General features: G+C 38.4%; 1 protein-coding gene across 1 annotated transcript; it reads right to left on the bottom strand.

The window, feature by feature from the left end:
- Window positions 1-1,318: 1,318 nt before the first annotated feature.
- On the bottom strand, window positions 1,319-8,085 carry LOC149298677 (neuronal acetylcholine receptor subunit alpha-3-like). The gene is made up of 6 exons (XM_089487038.1): window positions 8,058-8,085; window positions 7,194-7,312; window positions 6,161-6,205; window positions 5,138-5,247; window positions 3,670-4,675; window positions 1,319-1,441 (listed from the first exon to the last, which is right to left on the bottom strand). Exons 2-6 carry the CDS (start codon window positions 7,212-7,214, stop codon window positions 1,319-1,321), a joined length of 1,305 nt encoding a protein of 434 aa, XP_089343164.1. The 5' UTR covers window positions 7,215-7,312; window positions 8,058-8,085.
- Window positions 8,086-13,824: the final 5,739 nt, after the last annotated feature.

Raw genomic sequence — 13,824 nt, 5'->3', positions numbered from 1 at the left:
AGTAGCTTATCAGTGTAATCCTAACACCCCAAACAGCCTGCCCGTGTCATCTTTGCCTCAGCTAGTTTATGTCTCGAAACAGCTTATCTGTGCCATCATTGCCCTCAAACAGTTTGTCTGTGCCATAATTGCCTCTTGCAAACTCCTCTCCAACATAAACACGTACACATTAATTCTAACACACACACACATTCTCTCTCACACAACCCATGTTAACACAAATCCATGCTTACACACGCTTGTACATAGACATCCATGCTCACACCCGCTTATACATAGACACTCATGCTCACATTCATACATACCCCCTCCCTCGTGCACACGCTTACGTCCCCTGCAGCTTTCTGTCCAGCTGCTCGCACACTGACCCAAATACGTTCCTGTAACGGGTTCACCAAGAGAGCTGTAGTAACTCCCAGAGATCACCCACATGTTTCCTCCTGTTGTCCCCAGAATCACTTCCAGCACCAGTCAGCATGCGCACCTTGGAACCCTGCTATGTGTACCCAATAAGTAGACACAACTACCTTGAATTGAGTACAGCAGGAATGAACAGTTTATTGATGTAAAACATAGACTCATATAACCACAGAACTTCATTAACATAAATCAACATTGATAAACAGGTGCATGTAGACAACCCAACCTTTAATCCCCTTTAGCTACTGAATATCCCCCTGGCAGCCATCCTGTTAATGGGATTAGTTTACACAATGGAGTTCCTGCCTGTTGGGCAGCCAGACTGGAGCCATCTCTGGGTACCTTGGGGCCCTGTATGACAGGTCATTCTGTCACAGTTCCCATCTCCCTTCAAAAGTTTAGAAATGGCCCCTCTGCACAATTTTGAACTGGTACGAGGAGACAGAATCAACTGGTCGCATGGGGTCACCTAGGAGCACGGGCCCCATTGCAGTTGTGACCGCTGCGACCCCTGTATTTACAGCACTGTTTGCAACCATGATTACCAAAAGGATTTAGTGAGCTAAGTAACTTTCATGCAGTTTTGTGGGGATAAAAATGAGTTCTGCACAAAGCCCCCGCCCTGTAAAAATGTTCCCCCTGAGCCCTACTTGACCTTGTTCCACTCCTACATCTAAGGGAGGTATATTGATCATGGCAAAACTGAATCAATTTGGCAGACTCATGAGGAGCATTCCAAATCAGTTGCTCACAGTTTTACCACAGGAAGGCCTTCATATATATGGGTGTACCTTACCATGAACAAAATGCAAAAATAGATTAACACACACATAGTAAATTTACTCAGATTAAATATATTTCAACTTCTCAACATAATCAAGAAAGATTGCAAATGCTTTCAAGCTCCAAACATTAGGGGCTGTAAAAAGAGTCCAGCAGTCCCCAGAATGCAGACCAAGACAAATACCCATAAGAAGATGCGATCGATTACCATGGCAACGTATTTCCAATCATTCTGGATCTAAAGAAAAAATAATAATAAGTATTATTAGGATTAGTTACCCCTCTAAGCTGTGCGCTTGTGCACGCGAACATAGTTTTAAGAGGGAGCGCACACAAACAAAAATTGTGCGCACAACCAGTAGCGTACCGAACGGGGGGGGGGCACTAGAGGTGCTCGGTAAGAGGGAGATCAAGGATCTCCCTCTAACCGTCTTAAAAAAAATCAAGGGAGCGGGAGGTCTGTTAATGCAGACCTGCTCCCTTTCGATTTGCGCGGCAACTAATGCTGTGCGTCGGGATTTGATGTCACATCCCGACGCACAGCACTGAAGCCACGCCCACCGCCTCCACTGCACTGGAAGGAGAGGACATAGAAGAGGAAGAACGAAGAGGAGGAAAAGTGACAGGTAGGAAAACATTCTGTGAGAGTGAATTAGTAAGTGTGTGAGAGTGATGGGTGTTATGCTGTAGTTTAAACTGAATGTTTGTGAATGAGTATGTGTGTGTGTGATAGCATGGATGTGTAAGTGTGGGGGGGGGGATAGCATGGCATAGGGAGGCTGTAATCATATTGCTATCATGCTCAGGTTCCAGCATGATAGGAGTGAGATTGCTGTTAGCAATTATATTTTTTTGTTAAATTTTGGCGTGTTAACCACACCTTTATTAAAAGTAAGTAACACACCAACATTGGACAGAAAAATTCGATAACAATATTAACATATATATATGATTGCTAACAGCAATCCCACTCCTATCATGCCCAAGCAACCAGTACATGCTAGAACCTGGACATGATAGGAGTGTGATTGCTGTTTATCATATATATATTGGTGTGTTACTTTTAATAAAAGTGGGTTTTTTTGTTTTTTTTGAAGGTGTGGGGGGGTCATTTTCGGTTTCAGTCAAGTAAATGCTAAATTTTCAGGTCCAGAATTTTCATTTCACTCTATATATATATATATATATATATATATATATATATATATATATATAAATATATATATATATATAGATACCAGGCTAGACACTAAAGTGGTAGGCCTACACCTCATCAATGTTTTGCTTAATATATAGTGATTGGGGTTATGTTGCATTATTGTCAATGTCTGGCTCAATGTATAGTGATAGGTGTTGTGTTGTACCACGGTCAATGTGTGCCTCTGTATATAGTGATAGGTGTTATGCTGTACCACCGTCAGTGCGTGCCTCAGTATATAGTGATAGATGTTCTGCTGTACCACTGTCAGTGTTTGCCTCAGTATATAATGATAGCAGTTATGCTGTACCACCCTCAATGTTTGCCTCACTATATAATGTTAGCAGTTATGCTGTACCACCGTCAATGTTTGCCTTAGTATATAATGATAGCAGTTATGCTGTACCACCGTCAATGTTTGCCTTAGTATATAATGATAGCAGTTATGCTGTACCACCGTCAATGTTTGCCTCAGTATATAATGATAGCAGTTATGCTGTAACATGGTCACTGTCTGCATCAGTATATAGTGATAGGTGTTATGTTGTACCACCGTCAATGTCTGCCTTAGTAAATAATGATAAGCTATGCTGTACCCCTGTCAATGTTTGCCTAACGATAGAAGCTATACAGTTTTAAAGAGTGTGTGTGTGGGGGTCCCACGTACAGGATCCGCCCCAGGTGCCAAATACTCTAGGTATGCCCCTGCGCACAACAGTTTTTCCCAATTTTTTTTTATCCTTTGGATAACCTCTACTCGTGATTCGCCCATAATTTACTTATGCAGTGAGAATTTCACCTTTAAAAAAACATTACAGTAAGTAATACTGTTGTGTAACTAATACTACATTATCACACTATAATGTAGTGTTATTAACCATGAGCGAGCTGTACCAAAAATATAGAATAACAATTTAAATGTAACATTTGCAGAAGCATATTGTGCGCACAAAATTTTTGCTCTGGGAAAATTTTTGCACAAGAGAAATTTTCTGCGCACACCACCTAAGAAAGATTAAAGGGAACATTGGTTACCAGATTGTAATAGTGTAGTCGTGTTCAATAAAGTCACACTATTCTTAATGGTGAAGGGTAAGACAATCTACATATACACATCAGATATACTGACCCCAGTACTCTCACTTTTATGGGGCTTTATAATCAAATAATTATAATTAATTAACAGATAGATATATGCAGGCCAGCTGACCTAGTTTTAGGCTCATCCATGTATGTGCAAACATAATAATATCAATAGATCCCCTTACCTCTTTAGCTTCGTTCTGGGTTCTCATGTTCTCTGCTATGAAATGTACATTTTCAATTGCTTCCCTTAATTCCATGGATAATACTGAATTCGAAGCCAGATTGTCCACTGATTCCAGGCTGGAACCTCTTGTAACATTACATGCAATATCTGAGGTATATAATCTTTTCACGTGCCCACAAGGACACGTACTATCCTGATAAAACAATTGGTCTTTACAACTCTGGATCTCAGAACTGCTTATGCTATTAATGTTGAATATGTCTGTGATTAATGGCGGTTTCACTGCATTTGATTCTTCTTTTGCTGGTCTTGCCATAAACATAATTTTTGGAAGCATTTGTAAGAAGATCTTCTTCACCCATTGTGGCATGGTATGTGTTTTAGGCGTTCTGTAATGTACATTTAGCACAAATACAGTAATTACGATAGACAAGGTTACAAATATCATTGTAAAAAGTAAATATTCACCAATGAGTGGGATGACCAATGATGTAGAAGGAATAATTTCAGTAATGACTAGGAGGAACACAGTTAAGGACAAAAGGACAGACATACACAATGTAACCTTCTCTCCACAATCTGAAGGCAAGTAAAAAACAAGTATGGTCAAACAAGAGATAAGGAGGCAAGGGATTATCATGTAAATAGTGTAGAATAACGGCAAGCGTCTTATGTACAATGAATAGGTGATGTCTTGATATATTTCCGCACAGCAGTTGTATTTAATTTCATGCTTGTATCCAGGTGCACTAATAATGACCCATTCTCCACTTTCCCAGAATTCCTTAAGGTTTACGGCAGAGCCAATCATTACCAAATCAACCTTTGCTTTATCATAGGTCCAGGAGCCAAACTTCATGGTGCAGTTCTGATAGTCAAATGGGAAGTATGTCACATCTATTCTACACGAGCTTTTGAATATAGTTGGTGGGATCCAGGTGACATCTCCAGTATATTTCAACAAAGCTTTGGCTTTGTCATCTACCTGAAATGCACCAACTGCACTAGAAACACAAAATAGATACATTACTATTACAGAAAAGGCTTGTCTCAGGAGAAATAACGATGGCAAAAAGTGGGCATCCTTACACAAAAAACATATGAATGTGAAAGCGTACACATATACAAGGCGAGAAATATAATCTTAGAACAGTCTTGTTTTTATATTCATAAGGCTCCTTCTACTGCCAAGTTAGCAGTAATTCACTTTAAACCTGGTGAAATGCTTTACCATTGGTTGATCCAAATTAACCAAATCAATAGTATAATATAAAAGATTAAGTCATAGATTACCAAATGCCATCAAATATGTCATGGGTTACGACAGTGGGACCTCATAGAACAAGATACTTTCACCTGACTAGTGGTCCAACTAATGCCTACTTATAAGCAAAAGCAGATATACTGTTAATTAACTGACAAATCAATGGGAAGTATCGTGTATATGTGCAGCTAAGGATTCTTACTTGTTATAGAGGGCAATGTCTGGTTTCCAGATCTGATCTGCAGGTACTCGAATAAATTCAATGCCTCCATATTGATTAGGATTCCATTTCAACTTGTAGTCATTCCATATCTGGAACACAAGCGCACATTAATGTGTTGATGAACTCATAGCCTCTTCACATGAAATCACATAGCCTCTTCACTGATAATTAAGTATTTCATTCGCATTTAGTGCACTGTATCCAACTTTTGCTCTTTTTTTATTTACATTGTGCATTGCAACAGCAACTAGACTGTTAAATCAGTGTTTGGCCTGAGCAGTCAATGAAAAATAATATGTTCAGTGACTGTTAAGTAAAAACAAGCAGTTTCCTGCAAAGTAATATCAGTCACTTACTGTAGGGGGAGACCACAGACTGAAGAAAATACATCAAAATTACACACAAACATCGGTGTTTAAATTTGCAATATTTGCTCCCACCCCATAACCTGCTATTCACAAGCTAATTTGCTTGTTTTATTAATATGTATTTGAAGATTGCTTTTGGGCCTTCCTAATGTATAGTGAAGGGAGGCAGTTGAAGCCACAACTGTTCTTAAAACTGTCCCTTTAGTGAATCGACCCCATAGAGACACACATGCCTGCTGCTTTTCATAAACCACAAAGAACAAACATGAAGGGGTTGCTCTGCCTTCAACTGACTTATTCCACCGTTTAGAAAGGTAGAGGGGATATAAAACAAGACAGTCTCCTACATCTAAATTGGCTAAACATACATTGCTTGTAGGTTCATTAGCAAAGAATGGCATTCAATTGTTTGATGAATGGCTCTTATAAACCTCATGCAGATTAAGAATTATGGGCAATAAAGCCTGCTACCCCACAGTTTGAGTTGCCTAATTGGCCAGCCGTGGTGCTAGGTAACTAACTTTGATTTCCTGTATGTCAAAACAACACTTGTTATCCAAGCAATTAGATTGGAATTGTGTTTTAAAAGTTTAGGTCAACTTACACAATTATAATTGAAGATATAGTTACTTACATGTTTCAGCCAGACATTAGTTGCCATAATTTGATTAACTTCATCCTGTAGGAAATACATATTAGTAAAAAAAACAATATATATATAGCGTTAATGCAAAGAGCCCTTCATGACCTAACCCTCTCTTGCTGGTGTGTCTCCTCTTCTGCTGTCTGAAGAACTGGCTGGTTTGAAGGGTGACCTTATGGTGTCCTCCTGTCTAGCACGATTGTAATTGTTTTAGAGGCTTGTGAGAAACATTTGCTTCCTGTATGTTATCACCTGATTTATGGCTAGACTGGCAATCTAGCACAACAGGCAAATGCCAGGTGGGCTGCTGGCCGACAGAGCCACACATCCCAGCACCTGGATATGCCTCAGCTACACTTGCGACATCAGTTGGCCGCTAGCCTTTAAGCACCAAGGCCGCCATCACCAGTCCGGCCTTGATCTTCTCACGAACTGCCTCTAATACACATGGGTAGTCCTATGAATTAGTTTTTTTTTAACATGTATGTTATATTATATATATATAACGTTTCAATACATGCCATCATATTCATGTGATTGATGTATAATTAATAACCAACACCCATGATACATTTTCACTAGTTGATAGACTATTCACTAAAGTCAGAATTGTCAGTTTAGTTACAACTAAAAAAGTTACTGACAATCTGTGGTTTTGAGTTCTGTTGAGTTAATCGTTGACTAATTGCTTAAAAAACTCAACTTAACATCTAACAGCTCAATTCAACAATAGGTTGTACAGTGAATAGAAGTCAAGCTAAAAGCTTCCTGGGAGACAGACAGGGATATGTAAAAGCTCTAAGAATAAAAGGTTGTCTAAATAGTAAATTTTTCCACGTAGGAAGACATGATACAAGGGTCTTGTGAATAAAAATGGCATTTACTGTTGTATTTTGTGTGAGAGATGGGGAATTATGCCAGCTCATGTAAATGGCGTTCGGCTGATGCTGGGGGATGCCCGTTTTATGATGTTTCCAACTTTTTGTCCTTTAAAGAGAAGGTTATAAAGAATAAAGAATCTCACCACTTTAATAAGCTGTGACATTGATACTTCAAACTGCACGGTGACCGGATCAGATACATTTTCCACAGGCCGAATATATGGATTGTAGCAAGAGAAGAGATCTTTGTATAATCTGTGTTCTACACTTGAGGAAACAATCCCTAGAATAAAGTGGAGGCTTTAAAGACCTTTATGATGAGGCATGTGAGCTTTTACTACTACTAAAATGATGGTATCAACTATAAAAGCCATGTGCCTGAGCATCACACAACATTTTGCTAAATACTTGAAATATTTACATGAATACAGATGAGGTTAGTAAAGTCCAAGCTCTTGATCAGTCATTAGTAACAGTGTGATATGCAGTCTGCCCAATTGACGTCAACAGTCCCTGGGTGTGTTAGAAGTACTTCACTCTCCTGGCTGGAGTCAGAATGCATATAGGTTGGTTATATAGGTTATTACATTTTGTGATTGGTCAGGCTATTGATGAGTAAAGAATTAATTGATTTTATCTCCTATGCTTTTGTCTTTTTGGACATGGAACCATCACATTAATACTGTTAATTTCATATGTTTCGACAGGAATGTTCTTCCGCTTGTGTTTCTCTTTTGCATTTAACCTTTTGTAGTGGTTTGACTGTGTCTCCCACACATAGTGCTGTTGGACAGTTCGCAGTAGGTATGCTCTTGGAATGCTGGGGGCTATGCATTTGAGTATTAGTTATCCTGGCAGTATATCCCTGGATAATGAAATCTCTCCTGAGGTGTTGGAGGTGACCATATCGCTTTGTGGTGGGGAAGGCCGCATCAAGGCTTTTCAATCCCCCTCCTCTGTTGCTGACAGGAAGGACTTCGAGGCAGCCTTTAGACTTAATCCCCTACCCGAAGAGGAGGAGCCAGCAGCTGGAAGAAGTAATGAAGCCCGGAAGATGCAAAATGTGGCTATGTGGCTATGTGCGGTTTACCTGTTTTTGACCACTGTGAGTACTTGTGTAATGAGTTGTGTTTTTATGAGAGTCTGCAAGTGAAATCCTGTTTCCATGGGTCTCTGGGTCACTTTTCTCTTTGCATTGGAGTGGTGTTTGATCATGCCTACTGCCTACCCGTTTCCCCTCCTCTTCCCAACCCACCTAAGGCTTAATGGAGCTATCCTTGCCCATGCAGAGCTAGTCCCAAATCCACATGTGACTGGCCCTGCCCCGGCTTGAAGCCAGTCTCCCAGAAGAGCGAGTAGGTTCCAGTAGCCTACCCTGGGAAGTTCCCACGTATAGGTTGTAACTAGATGTTCAACCTAACATGACCCTACTGTGAAAAAAACACAGCTCAACCTATCCACATATCTTCCTTGTGTCACATGACCACAGCCTAGAATTATGCAGTCCCTGAAAAAAAATGTATTTGATGGGAAATTAGAATTTTATCTGGGCATGTTAGTAGCATTAAAAAGTACCATTGATTAAGTTTAAGATTCCATATTTAGTTTAAAAGGGTTAAATGTAATTTTAGATTTGGAGATTTCCCATATATGGTAAAATTCTAACATTCAATACAAAACTTTACTTTCTTGTGATTCTTCGGTGTCTGTTAAGCTCTTGACATGCATCTACTGACCCGTAGAAAGCAGCATGTTAAATTGTAGAGAACTGAGTAAGTGGTACAGAAAAGGCAATAAATATTTTAAAACATTGTCGTTCTTTTTTATTTAGAGAGTGTTTTTATTTAGCGTAGTTTATTTCAGTATTAGACAAACCTATTAAAGACAGAGCAGCTAGCTTGCAAAGCGTCAACTATAGCTGGTGGTAACCTCTCCACTGCCAGTTAAGCAACCATTTCAACTTAATGCACTTTGTATTTTAATATTATGTATAAATATATATAACTGTATATTTAATTTATTATTGGAGTGTTACTTATGGTTTGCTGCCTGGCTATGATGGTTTAATTAACTCCTTAGCCTTTCAAACCATTCTGTTGTCAGCTAAAATAGACACGCATGCATAGAAACCTGGTCAGAAGCACTAACAAACACAAAGATAAACACCAAAAGGTAAAGTAAATCTAACCAATACCTAGTTTGTGTAGACTGCTGGATCATTTAAGAGTACAAGGTTTTTCACGTCAGTAATATATTAATTCATATACACAGGTGTTTAGGTCCCCAAAGGATTCTTGGAGATTTGAAGTTTCCTCCACAATTCCCAGATGCCTCATTTAAGGGGGTTATATGAATGCATCACACAGTGCAGGATTTTAATACATTTACTGTAAGTAACTCTGGTTAAAGGGCCATCTGGTCACCCTAGTTTATTACCTGATCTCCGGATCCCACTTGTTTGTTGATCTGCCGCTGGAGCGCCATCTAAGAAAATATTTATGATTTTTAATGCTCACACCTACAACCCAGAAACCCAAACACATACATAATCATACAAAAAGAAACATGCATAATGTTAGGTATTGGGGAATCATTGGGTTAATGCTCAGGACCAGCTTGGAAAGGACCGGTTAGCAGACACACCCATAAGCACAACCGAACTGTACAAAACATACCAACAAACTAACACATACAGAAAAATATTATCATACATACACTGACAAATACAACCAAAAATATGTTTTTAAGAACACTAAGGTATACGTATAAATATACCTGATCAAGATGTTTGATGAAGGGATACGACTAACTCCTTACAATATAGTTGCAAAGTAAAAAAACACTCACCTTCACTTAACAAGGAAAGGACAGAGCAGAATAACATCCAGTTGATGGGTTCCATCATAAAGTATAAATTGTACCGGGATCAGGAACTAGCGGAGTGATAGGTGCATGTCTGGGATCCGCATGCACTATGATATCAGTGAGGCTTTCTGGCTATAAAACCACTCTTCTCGTAATGATGCTCTTCCCCCACCCCGGCACACTGTAACAGACATTAGAGAATCCAGACACAGATTACACAACACACATCCATAACTAGCAATTGTGTCGCCTTTGTCTAATTTGCTCTAAGCCTCTAAGCGGTTTGCAGTATGGGCCTCTCAGGGTGCTTTTTTTGGACAGTTGTAATTTAAGCAAAGCAATTCTACCTTAGTTGCCATATAACAGGTGTATTCCATTCTGCACAGCACAGTGCTTAAAACTGTTATACGGTTACATACTAACTTTCATACCTAGTTATTTAAAATACGCAAGCCAAGTATGTCTAAACGTAATATTGTGATCCAAGGAAAAAAATCCAATTTGGCTTGTGTCAAATGGGTTAAGAATGCTTTTGATTGCCATTTCCAATAGTAAATGTTCTCAAGTGTCCCTCCTAGAAAAATATCAAACTCCCTTTCCTAAAGGCTAAGAATATTTGGTGGGTATGAATGTATCTCAGTGTAGTACAGCCCTAAAAGCAATATAATGTGTATAGAAACATCAAGCATTGTGTAAGAATGTTTTGTAAATAGTGTGTTATTTTTCAAAATGCCTTAGTAAGTGACAAAAATGTCATACATAGCCATGTCTCTCTAACCGCACACCCTAGTGTGCGTTTGTGGCCATTTGGATTTTTTGGAAGTATATAAATGTAATTTTTGTTACTCTGAATGCCTGTTTAAGATGGAAATATATCAGACATCTGTTGGTAGTTAATCCCTCAATGGAACATCGGTGCCTGTTTTTCCCAAACCACAAATACAGATGCTGTTCTTCCCTTATCAGTTGAGTGGTTTTATGAAGGGACTGAAACAGTGTTTCTCAGTCTTAAAAAAATAAGAATAAAAAATATATATTTTTAAGCTAGTACAAAAATAAAATAAATGTAAAATTAATCATAAAACCCTTGTGATCTCACCATGGCATCATAAGTTGTACTGTCTGGTTACAAAGTCTATAAAGACCCCAAATGGTTCTCCAGTCAAAGTGACTCAAAAAACAAAAGTGCAAACAAATATACCGTATAAAGCTTGGCTGTCAAAAATCCCTCACACTAGAAATATAAAACACCCACCCTCCACTGAAAATGAAAAAATGACAAAAATAGTGTATTATGTAAGAGAGCATTTTAATTATAAAACTACAAAAAAATGGTTATTTTGGAATATTTATTCCAGAAATATAAGTTTCTAAAAGAGAACATTGCCAGCGTGATTTTAGCTAGTAATCCTATTGTTGAATAGTCCAATCAAGTCATTTTTACTTTTATCACTATAACATTAATTATATTTCCACTTATTTTTAATTTGTCCTGCAGTCTGTAATAGTAACGCTTGAGCAAATCTCCTGATTTTTAGGTGGCCTGTCCAGGTCTTTTCTTCTGTCTAGGTCCAGACTGCAATCGCGCCTCTCTGTAGCAGATAGGTGTTTAAGCCATATGACAGCTTTATACAAGGACCACTGGCAGCAAAACCTGACCTCTGACATGAGATCAATGGCTTGAAATGAAAATGAACTGGATTAAAATGACAGACTACATCAGCAGACACAAGGAGTATGCTGGTTTACCGGTCATATACCGATCCTTACCAGCTGGTCAGCAGAATACATCTCTGCTGAGAATATCATAATGTATGTTTGCTATATCTCCTAGCTGACACACTAAGCTCCGTTATCATTACCCAGGCAGTTTTCCAAGAGTTAGCTGCGTGGAGATCCCCATCTGCTTTGGGTGTGGCTGTAGTAGAGGGCATAGCCATACCCAGGAACTTCCAAAGCTAGGCTACTGGGAGTGCTCCTATCTGAGCTGATCTTGAGACTCCTGAGATTAAACCCTGAGACCCAGGGCCAAACCCTGAGAGTTCCTAGGTATGGTGGTTTCATGAAGGGGCAGGGCTAGCTGTAGATAAAGGCACTCTTTATTGTATCAAGAGTGGGATGGACAAGGAATGGGTGTGGCCCAAATCACACCTTACCTAGAGAAAGAAGAAGCTCATCTGGAGAACCAGGGAATGAGGGCTTCACCTGGAGACTCCAGGTCAAACCCAAGGGTTCCCCCGGTATGGGCATCACAACCTTTATTTAGACATTAAAAGGACAGGAAGTAGGCAAATAGTAGGTAAGTGACCAGCTGCTGTTCCCTTTTTCAGAGACTGAAAATACTGACCTGTAGGCCAGTGGAAGTAAAAATTTACTTTGAGACTTCTAGTGAAACCCAGCAAGTTCCCAAGTATGCTGGTATCAAATCTGCCTCCGTCAAAGTTGTAGACAGGAAATTTCAAGCAAACTTTATGCCATTTCATATATTCCTTCAGTAAATATTATGATTTAATTTTGATATTTAAAAGTGTTGTTCTTCTTATTCTGTTGCATGTAAGACTTTTCCAAGTAAATTCAGCCTTAAAACTAAAAAATGTACCGTTAAATATCAAAAAAAATAATTATTTTATCATGTTCATTATCATGCAAGTTAAAAGCAGGTATTGATAGCTTGTTGTCATAGAATCTGAAAAACTTCTTGGTTTTTGTGACTACATCTTCATAAGGAGGGAGAGAATAAAGTTACAGATCTGCTAGGATTTTTTTGCTTAACATGAGAGCAATTAATGTTTTGTTTATATAAACTATATATCATATAAACTTGATAAAGACCTCATTGTGAGGTCGAAACGTTGTTGTCCTTCTCCTTCAAAAAACCTGCCTGAGTAGAACCCTTGAGTGCCTGGAGCCTTTTTCTATTTTGTTTATATAAACAGCATCTTTTAAGAAAAAGCCACAAAAAAACAACAAAACTAACGGTAAACTTAGTATTGTATGTTGAAATGACAGTTAAAGTTCTTGTTTATTTAAATCATTTCCTACTAAGTATAGATGGGAGGGTGAAGAAACATTTATGTATTATAAATGATACAAACAGCAATGTACTAAATTTATAGCATTTTTATATCTAGGCATTTATGTAGTTTTATTGAATAACATAATCTTTTCTGTGAGATATTTATCTTGTCCAATGAGTGAGACTTAACCATGCAATGATGGATAATGTTATGAGAATAGATTGTGTTTGCCAAGAAAATCTGGAAATTCGTTAGACCATTGATTCCAGGCATATTGTAATATGTGCAGTTTTCACGCATTGTTAAATTCCCATTTAAGCCATAGATTCTCCACAATGATCTCATATGTGCTTCCCATGGTGCTTCTTTGTGTTGCATCGGGTCTTCTGGTTTATAATCTCTTGAGAAAAGAGCAAAACTATAATCACCACTACCGAGAATAGATTGAGTGAATTTTGTTAAACAAACTGAAAATAAATACATGAAAAATAAAAATGTCTGAAGGACTCCAAACATTTTTGGAAAGGGACCACAGCATCTTTTTATGTGACCTGTACTGCTCATATCTGTGTTTCTTTTTTACTACTACGGTACTGACTGATTTGTTTGAAGCATTGTTGCTATTACATAGCAATTGTAATAGGGAACAGCCATTATTTTTATTAATGATTTTTTATATAAAAAATGTGTTCTACATAGCTTTATATTTGTCCTATGTGCTTATTGTAGCCACACTTGGTCCTTACGACCTTAATAACCCAGATGGACTCTCTGACTCCCTGAAAGTACAAATAAAGAAAAGGACTTCATTAGATAACCAGGGAATTATTAGCATTGCCATAAACAGTCAGCTCACTGTGATGTTTGAGCAGGGAAAGTCACTCAACAATGG

Source organism: Sceloporus occidentalis, unplaced genomic scaffold, assembly GCF_023333645.1.
Source record: "Sceloporus occidentalis isolate IW3139 unplaced genomic scaffold, rSceOcc1.0.p SCAF_31, whole genome shotgun sequence".
Classification (NCBI taxonomy): domain Eukaryota; kingdom Metazoa; phylum Chordata; class Lepidosauria; order Squamata; family Phrynosomatidae; genus Sceloporus; species Sceloporus occidentalis.
This window is presented reverse-complemented; position numbering and strand designations above follow the sequence as displayed.

What these genes read in the sequence shown, in the direction of transcription:
- LOC149298677 (XM_089487038.1), bottom strand. Translation starts at nt 7,214, where the DNA reads ATGTCACAGCTTATTAAAGTG. An exon ending in TGTCACAGCTTATTAAAGTG is followed by an intron (nt 6,206 to 7,193) that starts GTGAGATTCTTT and finishes TATTTCCTACAG; the next exon opens with GATGAAGTTAATCAAATTAT. An exon ending in CTAATGTCTGGCTGAAACAT is followed by an intron (nt 5,248 to 6,160) that starts GTAAGTAACTAT and finishes CTTGTGTTCCAG; the next exon opens with ATATGGAATGACTACAAGTT.